This window comes from Gobius niger (assembly GCF_951799975.1).
Source record: "Gobius niger genome assembly, chromosome: 13".
NCBI lineage: Eukaryota > Metazoa > Chordata > Actinopteri > Gobiiformes > Gobiidae > Gobius > Gobius niger.
The window spans coordinates 15846458-15866478 of NC_136864.1; the positions used below are offsets into that span (position 1 = coordinate 15846458).

The 20021-nt window shown below is 39.4% G+C and overlaps 1 protein-coding gene across 3 annotated transcripts in view; it reads right to left on the bottom strand.

Moving 5' to 3' along the window:
• Positions 1-20021, bottom strand: part of cdh24b (cadherin 24, type 2b) — a 206492-nt gene that overhangs the window by 100885 nt on the left and 85586 nt on the right. For all 3 annotated transcript variants that reach the window (XR_013793491.1, XM_079568830.1, XM_079568829.1), the window contains exons 4-5: positions 9835-9954; positions 4112-4279 (exon numbers count right to left, since the gene is read on the bottom strand). Coding sequence is in view for 2 of the 3 variants with exons in the window: in XM_079568830.1 (XP_079424956.1) it covers positions 4112-4279; positions 9835-9954 (288 nt within the window). In the remaining variant the exon portion in view is untranslated. The remainder of the gene's footprint in view (positions 1-4111; positions 4280-9834; positions 9955-20021) is intronic.

Below are 20021 nucleotides of genomic sequence, written 5' to 3' on the forward strand. Positions count from 1 at the left end.
GACATTACCTTTTATTACGGCTAAGAACTGGGTCACAGGTATTTTCAGGTAGAGCGTAAGCTATCTTGTTCGGAGCTATTTAGACTGAGGAAGGAAATTGCTGAAAACACAAAAGTCGACTGTATATTTTTGTAACTGAGGCAGAGGCCAAGGTTGATATAGCTACATTCTGTACCAAGGGAGATACCGTACCACAAAGAAATATTAATTTGCCTCACATAATTATTTCAACGTACACTCACTATGCCGGTATAGTCTCACCTACATACCGAGGTGGTCACTGTATTTTTAGTTTCTTGTCAATGCAGCCACCTTCTTCTTTTTTTTTTTCTTCCCACTGTATCCCGGCGAGGATTCAGCTGGGCCATGTGCACATATAGCCATAAATTATTCAGCTGCAGTAAACACGGAACGACATGTCTGAAGAGGATTTTCACAACAACACCTCTACGGCCATATCTGCACTACAAAGTCTGTGTACAGCTGCGAAAAAACGTACTTTGTTTAATTTCCCGGCGGAATACAAATAATAGCCGACATCTAAACCAGAGCACTTCGCTTATCCCACAGCATGCTAACAGGAAGTTGATAAATTGAGATGTGGTTTCAAAGTGAACATCCTTGTTTGCTTTCAGACAATTACCCGAGCATGTCTTTTTCCGCGCGCACACTGCCATAATTAAGTGCTTAATCAGGCAATGAGTTGATGCAAAGTGAGATGATAATAGAAATTCCCCCTTTAGCGCATTTTTTGCATCCGCTGCCTTGTATTTTTGAGAAGCATGCGGGTTAACGAGTAGCAGCTAATTCTTGTGAAGTGTGTTGTGGAGCGCTTCAAAAAAAATGGAGTTTCGAAATAATGAGTAGAATAAGTGTGTTGATCGCAGCGAGGAAAAAAGTGAAGGATTTATTTATTTACTTCATTATTGTAGCCAGAGCAACCCACCACCATATCAGCCACTCTGATACTACATTTGAACTGCCAACCTTGCAATTATTAGATATTTTCTAAATGTACTCAGCCTTATATTCACATCTCCAGTGTTTGAACTTTTGTTTCATGTCATTCTCAATGAAAAAGAAGCATTTTGTCTTTCTTAGTCCTTTCTGGGGTGATGATTTTGATCTCCGATAAAAAACGATAATTTGCTTTCCCCTTCACAGAAGTCTCCAGTTGTAGTTAAGTTATTAAATTGCTTTTTAGCCTCGAATTTAAAACATGGATAGAGAAAAAATTGAAAGCATCATAACATCCCCGGCTCAACCAAAAATACCACTTAGTTATCCAAAAACAATATTTGGCACAGCGTGTACACATTTGATAATGAGACCCAAAGGAAAGTGTCATTACAAGGCTGTGTTCGACAATGAAAATATCCCACTCTCTGTTCTTCGCATTTAGCAAAAAAACAACTAAAAACGGCACGGTAGCCTACTTTTCCTCTGCTTTAGCGCTCCTCCGGGCATATGAAAATCCCCTGACGGCTTTCAAACCACACACCACAAACCCACTTTAGTTTCTTGGCTTCGTGTTTCGTGAAAAAGCGCCGAATTACGAGGGCACAATGATATTTTTTCGTTCCCCCCGTCGGAATACAGCGGATACTTGGTGTTAGACTTCCGTGTAATCCTCTCCGCCTGCTAAATGGCACGAGGAACACAGACTCCTGACCTTGGACAGAACGGGGCTGGATTAGTTTCAGGGTGTCTTTTGGAAAGCTCCGGAGCATAATAGAGATGAAAGGTGGAGTAGCTTTGATAGCGCTCACACAGAGGCAAGTGAAAAAGCCCAGGGAGCATAGGAATTGTCATTTGGACAACCATGAAATACTATTGAAATATTTAGCCCATGTTTTGTGAACACAGGACCTCGTTTTTGTTACCTTTTGTAATTCTATTTCATTTGATCCTCTCCCTCCTGTTTCTGAGACTCTGAAATATGAGAATATTGCAGCAGCTATTGGCCTAAAAGCACTTACACTTAAACAATGAGCAGTTAGATACAGTGTGTTGGGTAGCTATGCCAGAAAAGATCAACCATAACGAAGTGATTGCAGTTTTAAGATTGACCGTAAGATTAAGATGCACTGTCTACTTGTAGATATTAAACGCAGCGTGGTCCGGTCGACTTAAACAGTTTTCAAAGCAGCCCTTTGCTCTATGAGGCCCTTATCACTCAAAAACATCAGAATGAGTCCATTTCTGCCCCGAGAAGCCCTGCAGCCCTTAGCATCTCAATCCCATACTGCTTTGATGGGATCTCAACATAACCAACAGCCTCTGCACCGCGGGTCATCATTACCTCGATTCCAGAGTTTAATGTCAGGGATGGAGCGAAACTCACGGGTTTTCACAAATCTCCATCTGCTCGCTCACACTTTCATTCTTCCTGGTGCAAAAATGACAAATACTCAGCATCACTGCATGTTTTAACAGCTTTTTATATTTCACCAAGCTGAACACGTGAAAAAGCTCCACAAAGAGACACACAGCAATTTACTGTAGTCCTCGACAATTTCTCACAAAAGTAGCCCCGTAAACAAACGAAAAGTGATGCTCTATGTTTTGACACATCTTCAATAGAAAGTCAGGTCATCTATAAATGGTTCACCCCTGTTCATTTCTTTAGATAGATACTGACCACTGCAGGACGGAAAAGACGGCGTTTTGGAGACACGCTGACCTCTTCGTCTAGCGATCACTATTTGGCTCTTGTCAAATTCAATGACAAATCCATTTTTCCTGACAGCACCACAACGACTCTGGGGACAAAGTGATCAGTTACTGCCTAATGTGTCCAAGCCACTATTAGGTGCCACAATGAAGATACAATGTGTTTTCTCAGGGCTATGCCAACCCAAAGTTTATTTTCCATTTTGGTTTCCCGCACGGGGAGGGGTAGAGTTCAGGTTCCTGACATCATGGTCTTTCTGTCAACTGGACCTGACTCTTTAATTTGTACTTACAATAAAATTTGATTCATATTTTGTCCAAAATCCAAATGGTATGTTAGTAATTAAGAATATTACCTGAATGGGACAACAAGACTAAACTGATTGTGAAATTTATCTCAAGATTTTATCAGAGAAGCTAATGGGTAAGTTGTGCAGCTGTTGAGTAAATCCAAAGGCTAATTTAATTACATTTATCAACAGTCTTAATCCCACAGCAGAGACAACACTTTCTATTACCTTCTTGCTCTTGTGTTGAAAACTAAGTACTTGTTATTAAACTAATAACTGCTTTCAATGGTGCCTGTTTGCTGCTGAAGGTGGGGTTATGTGTAATCCATGACTGTGTATGGGATGAGGCAGACAGCAGCACTACAGGAGCTCAGCTGCTGAGGAGACGCTGAGAGGTCCTGCAGGTCAAAAAGTGATGTGCCTCCGGGAGAAAAACAAACACTCTGTTTATGCTATTAAGCCAGCCAAGTCCCATAAGCCGAGATCCAGAATAATATTAAAGAACAGAAGATCTAAACGTAGGCACTAGATCAAGTACGTTTTGGTGCGTTTGGTGATGATTGACATCTCACTTGTGCAGCGTTTTAAGAACCAAAATAAGTGGGCTTTTCCATCTATTGGTATTTCAAGACTGTTGCTTTCTTCTGTGTTTACAGCTAAATAATGAAGAGAATGCAAATGAAGAATTGTAAATGCGAGGAGTAGTAGTGTGGCAAGACAACACTCACCATTGCTGATTTTAATATTAATGACAAAGTCAAATATGCAATAGGTAAGAAAACACAACCAAGAGGCCACAGCGCCTTAAGCATTTGTCACAAGCTAACAATACCGGACAGCAAAATAACACAATTATATTCAATAAATTAGAAAAGCAAGAAAAGCACACATGTTAAAAAGGTTTGGAAATCAAAGAAAAAACATCCTATTATTCCAAGTACTCAAGTGGACGCCTACTTTACACGTTCCAATGTGGGTAATTTGTGATGTGAAAAGTGAAAACTAAACCTTTCCCTTATATCGTATGTAAGATCATAATGTCTACCTTTGATGTTATTAGAAAAAAAATGAAAAAAGGTATCAACCAAAAGCATATACAGGATATCATGTCCACCATTCACTGAGTTGATATTAGAACAGTGACTTACTTTGTGTGAAGCGCGGCGGACTGTCGTTGACGTCGGTGAGCCTCACGGTGACAGTGGTGGTCCCTGAGAGCCCCCCCAGGTGCCCCCCCATGTCCTTGGCTTGAAGCAGCACCAGGTATTGGTCCTGACTCTCCCGATCCATGTCTGGAACAGCGGTCCTTAGAATACCTAAAGAACACAGGCACAGCATTAGAATATCAAGTAGGAAAAGCCAGTTTTCTCTCACAAGTAAAATGGCACTGAATGACATTATATATATATATATCTGCAGGGAGCTAAGGGGGATTTTTGATCAATATTTATGACTTTGTGATTGCCACGCAATGTAGCCTCTGGCAAATACACAACACTGTCTGGCCCGTGCTGCTGTTTGGAACAAAAACTGCCTGAGCACTGGGATGGGAGCCAGCCACTTCACCAAACAATACAAAGCAGCGTATCGTATACAAAATACAAGAGAGGGTCAGATGAGGCCATGATAAAGACCGTCACCTTTTTGCACCAGTAAAGCAATAAAGTTGATACATTTCTAAGAACATAAGGCATAGAAGTACTGTAGAAAGCTTGTTCTTGGCACACTTTCCGCTACATTAACAAACAAATATCAACAGACGTTTATAGATGAAAGTCTAATGTTGGCAAAAAGAATGACAGAAATTTCATGGAAGGACATCAACAGACCACATATAGGAAGGGAGCTGTCACTGCTTTTGAAAAAGAATACTTTCACAACAAAACGGCAACAGCAGAGAGAATTTATCATACAATTTGAAACCCTTTTATTAACTATATCGCAGTAGCAAATAAGACCATGGTGGAAGACAATGGGCCACAGACCTCTGCAGTGGCAAGTGAAATAATAATAATAATACATTTGCAATTTGTCTTTTTGAAAAATATTCCATTTACAATGCACACTTTCAACTCACAGCATTAAATGTTAGAAGATCTGAATATGAACTGCGAAAGTAAAGCTAGAATCTCAAGCATTTGCGGAGGTCTACAGAACTAAGCTAGCAGGTGTTACACATAATAAGACATTATAGTGCGGCCAGGATTGTTTGTTATTTACGCAGGATATTGCACTGTCAATATAATTGTTCTGCTTGACTCTCTTCATGCTGTTAACCATTTGTATTTACTTAAGCGAGCTTCATCACATTTATAAAAGCAATAAAGATAATGAAAAAGAATACAGCTATTTATTTATTTAACATTCTTTATTTCAGCAAAGGCCCCATGGTATGATGAGAGATTGTTTTTCACAACTCTACACTACTATGGAGTGAGTATTTCAACAAAAGGAAGCAATAAGCAGACCTGCACAGGGCCGAGTCAGGAAGCTACGACTTCCTTAAATGTATTATATCGGTGTCAAAATACTACCTACTTTGCTTGTCTTTCGATAGACACTGACCCCACAAGGAACACCTCACAGTAGCTGCAGTTTCTGAAATGCCTTTTTATATTCAGTTAATTAATACTTTAACTTTATTTTTTTCAAGTTTGAAGGCACATTAGACGATACATTTCAGAGTTTTGTTCCTTGTGCGGCAGTATTATTCAGTGTTTTAGTCTGTTTTGAAAGATAGAGGCTCTTATGTGACCCTTTTTGGCTTTGGAAATACTTTTCGCACATGTATTGGACATTGTCAAAGTCGGCTGTCAAACTGCGGTGGACATGACGGCCTGAAGTGACAGCTCTGTGACATTTGTGACTCACTCAGCCTGACGGAGACAGAACACAACTCACAGTCCAGCTCCAGACTCCAAAAACGTTGAACTATGGGGTTTTGTGATGGAACTATATTGCAAAGCTTTTCATTCTTGATTTCACTCTTTTTTTCTCGGATTACTTTACAGTTTTATAAAGTACGGAAACTACATCAACAGTTAAAGTAAATAATTGTTATCTATTTACAATACAGTGTATTGTAGTACAGTCACTCTGTTCTCTCTGAATAATGCATTACATAGTGCATTTGGACCAGTTTGATGACACTGCATGTTCATGAAGTTTTAGTGTCTACTTTCAGTCTCCATAGGCTTGTACATCAGGGATCAACAGACACCCAAAGCATCTGCATTGTACTGAAAAAGAAAGGCTTCATTCTTGCATTTCAACTGAGTATTTTCAACATAATATAATTTTTCATTCTTCCACTTTTTTGTCTTTCTTTTTTTCCCATTCAAATTCCGATCCACATGTAATTATATGCGGGTCATGATCGTTCTTTTCAAATCAATATAATGTAGAGGAAACATGCCTCCATTTAACTGAAAGGTAGGAAATGGGTTTATTCTGTATTCTGTATAAAGTGTCATTGGAGAATATGGGAGGAATAAATCAGCACAGGGGGATGTGCTGACAGAGCAGGAAACGCTCCTTTATCTGACATTTTAACAACACTTAAAAGCATCGCTTTACTCTCATCTTACATTGATCACCTCTCCATAGCAAATGCCCTGCTTTCCTTACACGTGACTGTATGACGCACGTCACACAGTCTCCATATTAACGCCAGATATAACAGGCGACTGGGCAACTCAAGGTCATTTTCAAATAGGCCTGTTTCCAAAAAGGTAAAAAAAAAAAAAGTAATAATATCACACATTCTAACATTTAGGGAAGTGCTCATGCCAATGCTTAAATCAGGGATTCTCAAACTTTTAGGGGATTAGGGACTCGTTTATGACAGAGAAAATCCTAATACTCCTCGGACACCCTCCGCTTCCAATCAGAGTGATGGCGCGGCGAATTCAGGAATTTCTTTTGATGCTCTTTTCATTTTAAACAGAAATCAAATCAAACAATGCAGACTTGCCACTCACTCTGTCGCTATGCTACACCTTTGCAAGGCAAGTGCCTGAAGAGATTCTTTTTCATATATATAAATTCCCACAGCATTGTGGGAACTACTATGCATATACATTTAAGAGAAAGACACGTCGAGAATGCCTTTAATGGTCTAGTGAACTGAGAAGAGAATGATTAAAATACCAAACCTTTAACAGCTAATGCTCAAAGAGAGGAATTAGGCTTATACTTTCTACTTTGCATTTCAAACCCACCACAGCAATCTGCAGCACACGTCAAAGGAATCAATTATCAAACATTGACATTCAACAGGCGCTGCACATGGACCGCCTATCTTAACCCTGGTGGGTGAATCCGAATCACTTTCGCCCACACGAAGAATAAAACACCCTTTAGCAGCTTCAACGTGAGCCAAGTGTCAATCTCACCGCACCAGACAACTACAAATCAATTCAGATGTGATTGCCCTCCAAGGTATAATCCTCAAAATAAATTTAAATACAAAAGTGAATAAAAGAGAGGATCTTTCATTCAGTTTTCTTGGCCTTAGGTGCCAATATCCAGAACACAGGAATCAGAGGTCCCTTTGAGCTCTCTGAAATCATCTCGGTGTAATATACCCGACAAAACTCTGCTGACATCTCTCTTTGAACACACGTCTTTTGGGTTTCAACTTCCACCAGAAATAATAATATTAGGCTGCTGGGGCTGTGTCTCCGTGTCTGTTTTTTTTATTCATTTCTTCCCTCTTTTTTTAGCATGGCGTACACAGGCGCTGGCAGCGTGAATACATTTGTGCCAACTCACAGTGAAAAGAAGTAGACCAGGGGAAACAAGGGTGTCAACTTTGCTGGATGAAAGACACCGGACTTTATAATTAAAGACCTTGTTCGTATGTTAATCCATCATGGGATTAACATTTTTAATGGAAAAACTCAGGACGTTTCAAACATGAAAGCATTGCTGTGAAATTAACATGGACAAGCAGTAGATTTGGCTCTGCTGTTCTTTATGCCATTCAATCACTTTACTGGTTTAACTTCCCTGGTTTAATACGCATACATCCATGTCTACTGTATTTATCTAGTTATTTGTTTATTACTCAGATTTTACTCTTAATCAGCTCCAACAGACCACTGTGCCACATCTCTGTCTGGATCTTATATCAATGACTAAAATTCTTTGGGATGAACAGAATCTTACACTTTCCCAGTTGGACAGGGTAGTGAAGATTGTAGTATTCAAAAATTCTCTTAGACATATTTTGGGCATCTCGACTCTTGCTCCAGCCTTCAAAATGTACACTATGCCCCTGCACTCAGGGCAACAGCATTTAACCTTTTTACATCAGCAACTAATATAAGACTCCTTCTACCATCTACTGTAATGCTCCAGTGACCAGTATGTGTCAATAGAAGTCTTCTATTTATAAATGTGTGGAGAGGTGTGTGATAACCCTGCCACTCACACTTGTACTGCACAATATCTCTCGAGGCAGGTGCATCATAAAGATATCTTTTCCAGTAGCTGAGAAGCAGGATCTGCTTTTATAAGCACTGGATGGAAGAAACTATTTTAAAATCATGATTTAAAAAAGGTCAACTAATGTTTTGCTGTCGTTGTTTTGTTTCTTTTGTGAGGGTGAAAAAAGTCACAAGGTTATCTTTCAATGAGAAAAAGGGCTATATTTTTCGTATAGCAGATTTGTTTGTTGTTTATTACTTCTATAACTTTATGACTTTACTCTCTAAAGCAGTACTAAGTAACTTGTTTACCTATATAAATCCTTTTTGTAGTCCCTGTGTAGGTAGTACAAATGTTAATGGGATGATTGGGGGGTCTTTCATTTCCCCCTGGTGTCTCTGGCCAGAAAACCATGCTCCTAGGACCACCTCCGAGCCGGTGGCCCCAATACACACTAATGGAATCATGAAAAAGAGGCTAACAGGCTAACGGGCAAAGCTAAATGTGGGCTAGTTCCACTTTAGCAGTATTTGCAGCCAAGTTTGAGTGACAAAAAAAAATCTCCATTGTGTAATTGGGTTGTGGCACAATGTACAATATCCCTCTCTCCCTTTGTCTTGTTTGTCAGTGTAGTATTTACTCTCACAGACAATTAATGAGTAAAAAAACACAACATGCTATGACACCTGCAGTGTGCCTCTAGGGGCATGAGGAGGATTTTTACTCATTATTTGTCCATAAGAGTAAATACTACGCTGATAGAAAAGACAAAGGGAGAGATAATTTTTTTACTCAGACTTGGCTGTACTTTCCCTTAAACTTGTTTAAGTGCCGCTAGCCCGCAGATAGCTATGCCCGTTAGCCTGTTAGCTTCTTCTTCGTGATTCTCTTACCGTGTATTGCACCTCCTCTTTTCAGAGCAAGGAGAGTTGATTCTGGCCAGAAACACCAGGGAAGATGAAACCCCCCAATCATTCCATTAACACCTGTATTACCCCCATAGGGACTACGAAAAGGATTTATTAAGGTCACTTAGTACTGCTTTAATGTGTTTAAGTTATTTGCTTTTTCTTGTTTTCTGGTTCATGGTTTACATCGGGTTAAGAAATATTTTTGTCTAATTTCGCTATTTTTTGAGATCCTTTTTAAAAGTTTTTGTCCTGAATTGAGCTTGATCTTGGCCTGGTGGCACCAAGAAGGTCAAATAGTCTGAGAACCACTGATCATGCACATCAGGTAAAGCTGCTTTATTAGTAATCTTACTGACTTGTGGAGGCTTCAATTTTTACTGCATGCATGTTTGCTCCTGAAGATCTCGACCGTGTTTGCGTTCAATCACAGTGTGCATATTTGCATGAGGACATCTGCACATCTTTAAAGCCGTGCCAGTTGTAATCGCTGCCATCTCTCTCTCTCTCACACACACACACACACACTTTACCTGTCTGAGGATCCACGGAGAAGTACTGCTGGCCCTGCACCAGAGTGTACACCAGCTTGGCACTGTTCCCATAAGTCGGGTCATCAGCATCTGTCGCTGTCACCTGGATTATAGACGTGCCTGTGGGAAGAGAGAGAGAGAAAGAGAGTACGGGATGAGACGAGAGGGAGCGCAAGAGGGGGAGAGGCTGATGTACTGACTGAGAGAGGGAGAGCAGAGGAAGTGGGGGAGGTGTATTGGCAAGAACTTCAGGAAAAACGGTAAGCAAATATTACGAGTTTCAATGATGGCGTTTTATAGAGGTGTGAAAAGATATCTACTAATGAATTATTTTTCCTGTTAGTTATTCTGATGTTAAGATTAGAGATCCTGTGGGAATGGAGTATGGAGTGAATGAATAATGCAATGTACAGTGTAAAGCTTTGAGTGTCCAATAAAGTGCTATATATAAAGCCTAAGTATTACTATAAATCAAAAGGACAATAAAAAGTACCAATTCTTCATCTTAAAACAAAACACATTTGACTCTTAAAGGAGAAGATCTTGTATGTATGAATTGAGGTCTGCAAACTAAACGTTCTGCGATCTTGGCCCGTCTGCTGAGGGACTCCAATCGGCCCTGGGTCTCTACAGCCTGTCCGTCCATGGGAGTGGATCTCTCCTTCTGTGATTCTCCCCGAGGTTTCTTTTTTCTCCTTCTGGGCTTTTGAGTTTGAGTAAACCATTGCAAAAAAGGGTTAGGGTTGCATTTTTTTTTTTCATTTTAAGCACATTTAATAACCTTCTACGCCTCTCCATAAAGCGATATTCTGGAAAAACATGTGAACAGTGAGTAACAGGTTTTTCATAGCTTGAATATTGTCAACACAAAAATGTGTATGGGTGTTTTGACATTTACTGCTCTCACTCTCTTTTCTTTTTTTCCACACCCCTGCATTGCGAAAAGAAGAATTGAGTTGGAAGGGAACAATTGGTGAGTTGTTTCTCAGAATCCAAAAGCATCTGCATCTGAAGGTAATGAGAGAGCTTTACGTAGAGACTGGCTCTGTCCCACTCCTTTTGCAATCTCCTTCCAGCGGCAGTGTGACAAATATGTGATTTAAACCTGCTCCTTCTATTCCCACACTTCCACCTCTCCTCACTCCATTTCTCTTCATCTCTGTCTGCAATTCCCCCCTGCTTCTGCATTGGACCGTCTGTCTTTTCAATGCCCCCCCCCACCACCACCACCAGCGCCCCTCCCAAACGCCTTCAAATGCCTCTACACCTCGACGAGCTCCAATTTACCTGAAATATTCGAGAAATGTTGGCAGGTAAGGGAAAATAAATGTGATAAACAGTGAACATGCTTCTTCATTTTGTATTCACATTTATCTAAATAAAAACAAAGTAGAAGAAAGCCACTTTAGTAGAAAGCCTTTTCCAATGGCTGTGCAGATATTACAGATCTGGGTGTTATAATAAACCTACTGAGTTTGCTGAGTGATGTTTTATCTGAATTTAAGTGAAAAAATCTATTATTATACTTACGACTGTTTGTGCTTCTCTAGGCATGAAAATTGACTGATCAAACTTTTATGCCTTGGGCTACGATAACAAAAATATAACTGTCTTTGTTGTATTTTGTAAGCAAGACTTGAGTGCCAGATGCTCTTTCTGGCATAACTTTATCAGAGCTTGGGACTGCAACAGGATATGCACTTGCTCGTGTGTCCCCTCGTGGTTGGATACTATTATGTTGAAAACAAGGTGTAAAGTACAAAAGAACAATGGCTGTTACTTTGGCCATGTAATTGTTGATTACTTGGAATCTGGCAGAAAATTATCATAGATAATGGCTGGTTGGTCGGTAGTTTTTGTGAATACGATTTGTGTTTTTTAATCGCTAAATGCAATTATGCAAACAAACCAATTGGGAATTACTGTGTGATTATCCTATTGTTACAATTAGGGAAAGATTCCAAAAAGTTTTGGAAAAAATTATTTGCACAGACTTTTGAATTGTTCTTAATTGTGTGAAAGGAAGGAAAGGACTTTATTTGTATCGTGCCTTCCACAAACATGGTCAGCAATCGCTTTACACGGGCAGCTACTAATGACTACAGTTGGAATGAGCGTACAAGTAAAGGTTATGTGCAAAGAAAATTATCACTTTGGTGCTGCCAGTTTTCGGAAATGTTTTAACACGACTGAATCGTCAGTGTAATCACTTATAAGTGGTGTTTTGTGCAAATCTTTAAACGATTGAAGCACAAAAGGAAAACAGAGCTCGCAGCTGCACATTACAGTCATTTGACAGCTGGAAGACGGCCCATGGAAAAAAAAAAGGAAAAAAAAACACAACAAGGAGACATGTTTTAATTACAGAATAAAAGATTTCTCCACACACTTGAGAAGTTCAATTAGAGGTGGCATTGACAGCTCGATGTGTGAGTGACATTTACAACACATGTAAGGTGTAATTATGTGGTAGAAGTGTGTGCTGTTTCATAGAAGCTCACAATGTAGCATCAAGTCTGTAATTAATTCAATTATATCAGATTAACCATGACATGTCACTGATGGAGATCATTGCTGTGGTTAAACGGATAAGGATGTAAAGGTTTACTCAACAGGGTTTCTTCAAACATTGCCAGGGGCCAAACATGTTTATGTAAATGTTTCTCATTATGACAATGATGGATCAATTCAAACAGTGGTACAAAGGTTTTTGCTATATTTTTTTGTATATTGTTATTGCACAGATATCACAACATTAACAGGCAGTATTAGAATAACAATGGCCAAAACTTTTTACAGATTTTTGTGCGTCAGATGTAAATTACATAGAGGGCGATCAATTTAGCTTGACAATGGAAAGCACAACAGAATAAAGAAAAACGTTATTTTATGTCCAAAGACATTGCTACTCAATGAGTCAAATCCCATTTTCTTTTTTTCTTCTTCTGCTTTTCTGAATATTAACAATCAAATAAGCATTTAGGTACAAAAATAAGTCAAATACAAAGAGGAAAGTGCTGAAATATCATCTTGGCTCCGAACTCTCCGGGTGAACCTAATTCCCGTTGTTTGTCAAGTTTCCTCCAAGCACAAATAGCTCTGCCATTGAAGTAAACGTAGTTCACAGGGTAGAAAATAATATTGGTCCAACTATCAAATATAATTCACATGACTGATATATTTGCACACGCAACTGCCTTTGCGCTGATGAGATAAATAGATGTTTTTTGACAGCAGAGAAAAAGTAAAAACGCCTCGGGATGCAGCTGCTTGACTCTGAGGTTGACGCAACAAGTGCAAAGAGCTGATATTTGTATGCAGCCCGGCAGACATATACAAGCAAGTGCAATCCACAAAGATCAAATATCCACACAAGTGACGCAGCCATCTGGAACGCATGTACTGACTATAAGACGCCTGGGCTCAGGGGACCGAGGGAAGAAGAAGAATCCCTCCTTAGTTTAAACATATCAGCTTTCAATATTTATGCTCAAGGTTAAACTTTCAATGTGAGGCAGCCTCCCAGAGCGTGGATACACATCTGGCGAGGTGTTTACATCGAGTCGGTGAAAAACCCGCGCCGCTCAGAACAAGATGGGGGGGACTGGCAGGGCTCCAGCGCTCCTCGCGTCACGGAGGCATTGCAGAAGATTAGCCCTCCCTCTGTCACCTGCCGTTAAATGTATCATGTAACGACACAGCATTAGCACCGGAGGGGCGTCTCCGCATCAGTCACGCGTCCTCCGCTAAGCGCCGCGGTAAATACAGGACTGTCACGTAAATATTGGATTCAAGATTGACTGAACGACTCCAGATAGAATGATTAAGTAGGGTGTCTGCCGTCATGGGGCTATGATCTATGCTGCTGGCTTCGGTATGCAAATAGTTTACGGTGACCAAACAGAGCTATCGCATTTTCCATCTCCCTGTAAAGTTAAGAACACTCATTAGGAGGTAGGCCTGTCAGGATAACAAATTTGAAATTCGATATATCGAGGGAGGAAAGTTTCGCGATAAACAATATTATTGACTCTACCGATACCGATCAACTCTCAGGCATAAAACGGACAGTAAACCTGTTCTAAAACTGCATCATCACATCCAAAAATACCACATAAGCTGCAATAAACATGAAATATAATGTAACAGTAACAAAATCAAAGCTTTACAAAGAAAACAATGGGGGAGATGCTAATAAATGTACAGACGATAAATGTCGAGCCCAAAAATATATAATTTATCTGTTTATTGATTATTATTATTTATTGAACGATAAGTCGAAATAGTAATTATCGTGACAGCACTAGTATAGGTATTGATGACGAGTATTTTTTTCCATTCATTATCAATATGATCTGCCATAGATTATTTCTGCAATTGCATGTGATAGAAGAAAGTAAGTAAAACTGATCATCTCTCCGTCCAATCGTCCCGCGTGGCATTGTATCAGTAACGCTTCCTCCACGATGCAGGTTAACCTCTTAACCCCCAACTGAACCAAGCACAATTTCTTCAGTTCGGCTTTATTCAAATCTTAAAGCTTCTTGAAAAAATTTAGGTCAAAATAGAGATGAAAGCGAGGATAGAAACGCAACATAAAAGCCACAAAGGAGCGACAATGCAATGAAAACAGGACAAAAAAAGCAACGAGAAAAATGCGAAGAAAAAGCAAGAAATGGTAAATGGACTCAACTTTTATAGCGCTTTTCTACCTTTATCAGGTCCAAAGCGCTTTACAGTGAGGAACAAGTCACCCATTCAATCTCTCATTCATTCACCCAAAGACACAATGACAGTGTGCATTTGTGGGAGCTGGGATTTGAACCCACGACCTTCCAATCAAGAAAAACACTACCAAAAAAAATACAAAAACACAACAAAAAGGCAATAAAAAAAGAGACGAAAACATGACAAAAACGCTTAAAGTGCGATAAAAAAACGCGAGTTAGATCAGTTATGCAGGTCTTAGCTTTCAAATGATTGGCCTATAGGCATCAGGAAGTTTTTAGATTTGGAAAAATGTGGTTGGTTCAGGTGGGGGTTAAGGGGTTAAAATAGGAGATGTTGGTTTATGTTGAAACTAACTGTTGTTACATTCTGTCCTTGGATCATTTTGAAGTCTGGTCTTTGTGCGTGCCCTCAGTCACGCAAAAAGGCCAAAGATGTTGCTAGCATTTGGCCTCTCCCAGTATATTCCTATAGCTCCAAACGGGGTGAAGTTAGAAGCGACCAAGCTCTTCCACGGACAGTCGCACACAGACCAGACAGGTATGTATTAACTCGTCTAAGCTCAGGTAAGAACATATCATAGTATGGAAGAACTGTGGCCTGTTCCTTTAAACGCATCATAAGCTAAATTCTAATAATACGTACAAGCTTTAGTGATTTAAAGGAATAGGCCACCGTTTTTACATACTGATATATGCTCTTACCTCACTTTAGACGTGTTAATATATCCCCGTCTGGTCTTTGTACGTGCGCTCTGCCAGGCAAACGGAGCACATACGCAGCCTCTCCCACATGTCACATAGCTCCAAAAAAGCTCACGATAGAAGCTACCAAGCTCTTCCACGTGTTCCCTATTTAAATAAAGTTACGTGAAGTGTTTTCATGCGAAGTATATTTACACAAAAATGTAACGTAACTCCTCGTATCATTACGCCTCACAATATAGTCCCCCCTTTTTATCTGCTTATAAAATCGACACGTTATATTTCTGTGTAAATACACTTCGCATGAAAACACTTCACGTAACTTTATTTAAATAGGGAACACGTGGAAGAGCTTGGTAGCTTCTATCGTGAGCTTTTTTGGAGCTATGTGACATGTGGGAGAGGCTGCGTATGTGCTCCGTTTGCTTGGCAGAGCGCACGGACAAAGACCAGACGGGGATATATTAACACGTCTAAAGTGAGGTAAGAGCATATATCAGTATGTAAAAACGGTGGCCTATTCCTTTAAGTTTCTAAACTAGACTACATAAGCATACATTTACATTAGCTAGAACCAGAAACATTGTGATCTAGTACTAATAGATGGTGATGCCTTTACAGAAAATGCTTTACAGGTGCGTTTGTCTATGGCACAGTTTTTTTGGGGTAGATACTTGCTCTGTTTACAAGCGCCAAGGGTTTGTTGTGGCTGAAAATACAGAATTCACCCAGATTAGAAAAGTGTAAAAGCGACTCAAAAAGAGCCATTTTCTTTGATTTTAAAAGCAAAGAGCAATTTTTGACAGAGAATCGTTTATTTTCAGGGGCAAAGTACAGTTTAAAGCAGAGATTAGAGCACTTTTTGTACATGTCTCTGAAAGGCACCCCACGGCCGTGCTCAGAAACACAATGTCCCATAGTTATTGTCCCTGTGTCATCTGATAGGAGCCGGGTACTCTCTCTTCTCCTGCTCCTGCACCACCTGTGTCATCTGCTGCTTTTTCAGTCCCAAACTGCTATTGTTACACTGTACGTGATCTTTTAGGAGTCTTATGTTCCCTTTACTTGTGACAGTTTAAACTCAATTAAATAAAATGGAGAGCATTATTTTATATTGACTCTCAGCAACTCAGCTCTATCATTTACATGCAAAAAGTGAACCGTGGCAACTTTTTTTTTTGTGGCAATATTAAATCACACAGGGTCAATGTTTGCCACAAATCTATCAAAACAGTACAAAAGGTTCAACATATGTGGAATTTGTTCCTCTCCCCGTACCGTCCGTCTGAATTGAATGTCCTTTTATGTGTAAATATAATTTCAATTGGCCTTAAAGCATTTCACTGTTCGCTCTTCCACAGAATAACTTCTTTCACTGTGCTGCATGTTCAATTTTGAAGGCAATACTGTTTTTACTAAGCAAGTGCAGAGAGTTTAACCCAAGGATAAGTATGTATTTGGATGTGTCCTTTGGGCTGCGGGAAAAAACTAATCAGTGCTTGAATCGAACACTTTGGTTCTGAGGGTAGTGCAAACTCAATAGCAGTCAGTGTTTTAGTGTTTTTCATCACTTGTATATTAGGCAGAAAGGGGTTGGTGTAAGGTTATTCAAGTTAGTTGTTTACATTTTTTGGGAGGAAGGATATATATATATATATATATATATATATATATATATATATATATATATATATATAAAATGGGCAAGTATTGTTAGTGGTACGCTGCATACAACCAGTAACACTGTGTCTGAAGAAGAGCCATGCAAGGTCATGCTTTCTGAGAGAAAAATATTGATTTGTCAAATTGTGTTACCAAAAACACAAATTAAAACCAGTTTGGTGCATCTTTCATTAGACTTCCTCGATCCAGACACAGAGGGAAGCTCATTAATCTCTCCGCTACAGTATTGAAACAAGTAATTTGTAAGAACACTTCCCACAAAATCTCTTCTACAGGTGGAGTCAAATCCAGTTTCACTAATAGACAAGTAGGTGCACTGTTTTAAAGGCAGGACACACTTGTCTTAATGAGCCGGAGAGGAGCGCTCTGTGGTGCAGTGGAGTCACTGCGCTGCATCATGTCCCACAATGATGGAATATTAAAACGCTGCGATAACCGTAGACAGATGAGGTCTTCTTTAAAAGTTGATTGGATATTTTACTGTATATGAACAGAGAGGCACGTACAAATACGGAAATGTGTGTCTTGAATAACGTGGACAATAGAACAAGCCTTATTGGACTCACTTCAACAAATAATTCCCCTTGGTTTAAGCACACAGGGTCATCTTTTCTCATTATAATTGGAATAGTGCTTGTTACATTGCTCGATCAATAAATCAAAGGATTCTAACTTTCTCGGATGAGAATACATACATTTTGAAAAAACCTATGAACTTTTTTATATATTGGGACTGGAAATACATTTCTGTATATTTATATCAGCACCCACCAGGCTGGGGATGTACCAATTCGATACTGGCATCAGATATCAGAGCCGATACTGGAAAAAAGATGATATCAGGTATCTGCTAAAAATATCCGATACTGAACCGAAAATGTATCTTTGATCGCCACGCAAAATTCTGCAGTTAGCAATAGCATGCTAAAGCTAGCGGGAGCATGCTAATGGCAACGAAAACGAATCAAGGCTGGGTCAGAAACTATGATAGAAATACCTAGAGTAGCCAAAAAAAATTTAATCGGCCAAAGCTGAAGCCAAATGTTTGTATTTTAGTTTAAGAAATAACTTACTAACATACTATTTGTAATGATCAGATCACTTAATGTGAGTTGTTTATATCAATGTAACCTAAAGCCTGTCATATACCCAAGGATATTTAGTGTAGAAAAGTCATCCTTGTTAAATGTTTATCCAAGAGTTTATCAATATATATAATTGATAATTGATCTGCAACATTCCTCCTGCGGACCCACCACCTGCAGGAGGAGCCATAAGGGGCTGGTGCAATGTGATTTGGGCAGCTCCAACGGCTGCCCCCACGACCCGGCAACGGACAAGTGGAAGAAAATGGATGGATGGATGATCTGTAACATCATGACAACAAAATATGACTTCATTGATCTTAAAATAGAGAAAAGTCAATTAAATGCTTCATTCAGAGAAAGCCACTTTTAAGAAAATCTCTTGGCATCTGCAAATATCGGATATCAGCAGTTACTCTAACCCCAGTATCGGTATTGGTAGCAAAAAAAGCTGGATCGGTGCATCTCTACACCAAACATCAAGATTTGGTATTTTTTCTGTCCCTAAATGTATTCAGAAGTACCATAACATTATACAGTAGTATGACAACGGTACCTTTTAAGGGCATCCAATGTAAAGAACAAAATGTTAATGTTTAAGTCTGATTGCACGTTTAGAGGTCATAATATTATTACCATAATAAGCAGTGCTGTTGGACTAGTGTGTAATTACAAGCTGTGAAATTAGCCGCATATGTACCCAGCTCAGTAATGGTCACAGGTCTTTAATCAAAGAACAGAAGCACCCATACATCCTACAGCCACACGTTCTGACAGTGTTATTAAAGATGAACCATTAATCTGTGCAATAACAGAGCCGGCCTGGATTGCATTTAAATCCCATTTTCATGAGCATCTTATTCAGCTGTTTCAGAAAAGGTGTTGCTGCCACAGTAAGATTGCTGGTCCAAGCATGATATTTTTCCTCAGTCCAGTCTCCGCACCCAGAAACAGATGCAATTTCATGCCAAAAGGGGGAATCACAAAATGGGGGGCTTTTACTCAAGGTTCTTTTCAAGTGAGAAGGCGAGTCAGTTTGAAAATCACCAAGCGATGGGGCAGAGTATTGCAATCTATTCATAAAGAAGAGATGTGGCTGTGCATGGAAGGGCATTCTGTGTATAGTCTGTAAGTCACACGAGGAAAGTGCAAACTTTGGATGAAAATACACTTTTTATAATTGGAAAGACGTATGTAAAAGTGAGGTACAGCATGTGCCCAATAAAATACAGCACACATGCCCTTGACTATGGGCCAATTTTAGCTTAAGTCAAGTCCCTTTACGGACAGTACTAGAGTGAGAAAAGGGCAGTCAGGATTTCCTACACTCATGAGACCCGGCTATGATAGCGACGCAAGGCTAAATTGAATGAGATAAGAATATTTTGCAGATTTATTTCCCTTTTTTCTGCTGTTTTCTAACATAAAACACATAATGGCAATGAAAGACGTGGTCTTGTTAACACGCCATATGGCACATTCCTCATTTATAAGTTCATTGAACAGAGGCCAAGTAGATTTAAACTCTTTACATAATTACGCTTCAGTGAAGGAATGATTTTGAAATGGCTGAAGGCAATTTTGAATATACAGTAACATAACAAAATGAAACTATTGCATCCATGAGCACAGTTTTAGTATTTTAGTGTGATATTTACGGGAAAGGGGCTCGGTTTGTTGTATGAGATTGCAGTACAGCATTTGCTTGCATCACAGTTTAGAAGATACTGCACGTTTTAGTTGCATATTTGCTTTGTTTTTTTTGTGTTGAAATAGTTAACATTTTGTGCATTCATTTGATTTAGTTTAGTTCTTATGGGGTTTAAACACCTAATCGAAAACGTTTCACAATTGGCATAGTGTTCTTGTGTACAGCAATCTTCATTAAAGGGGCTACATGCAAGTTGGTCATTTTATACTCACTACTGCCACCTCAGGTCTGACACGGAACTGCAGCTTCTATATTAAGCTCATGCATGACAGCACG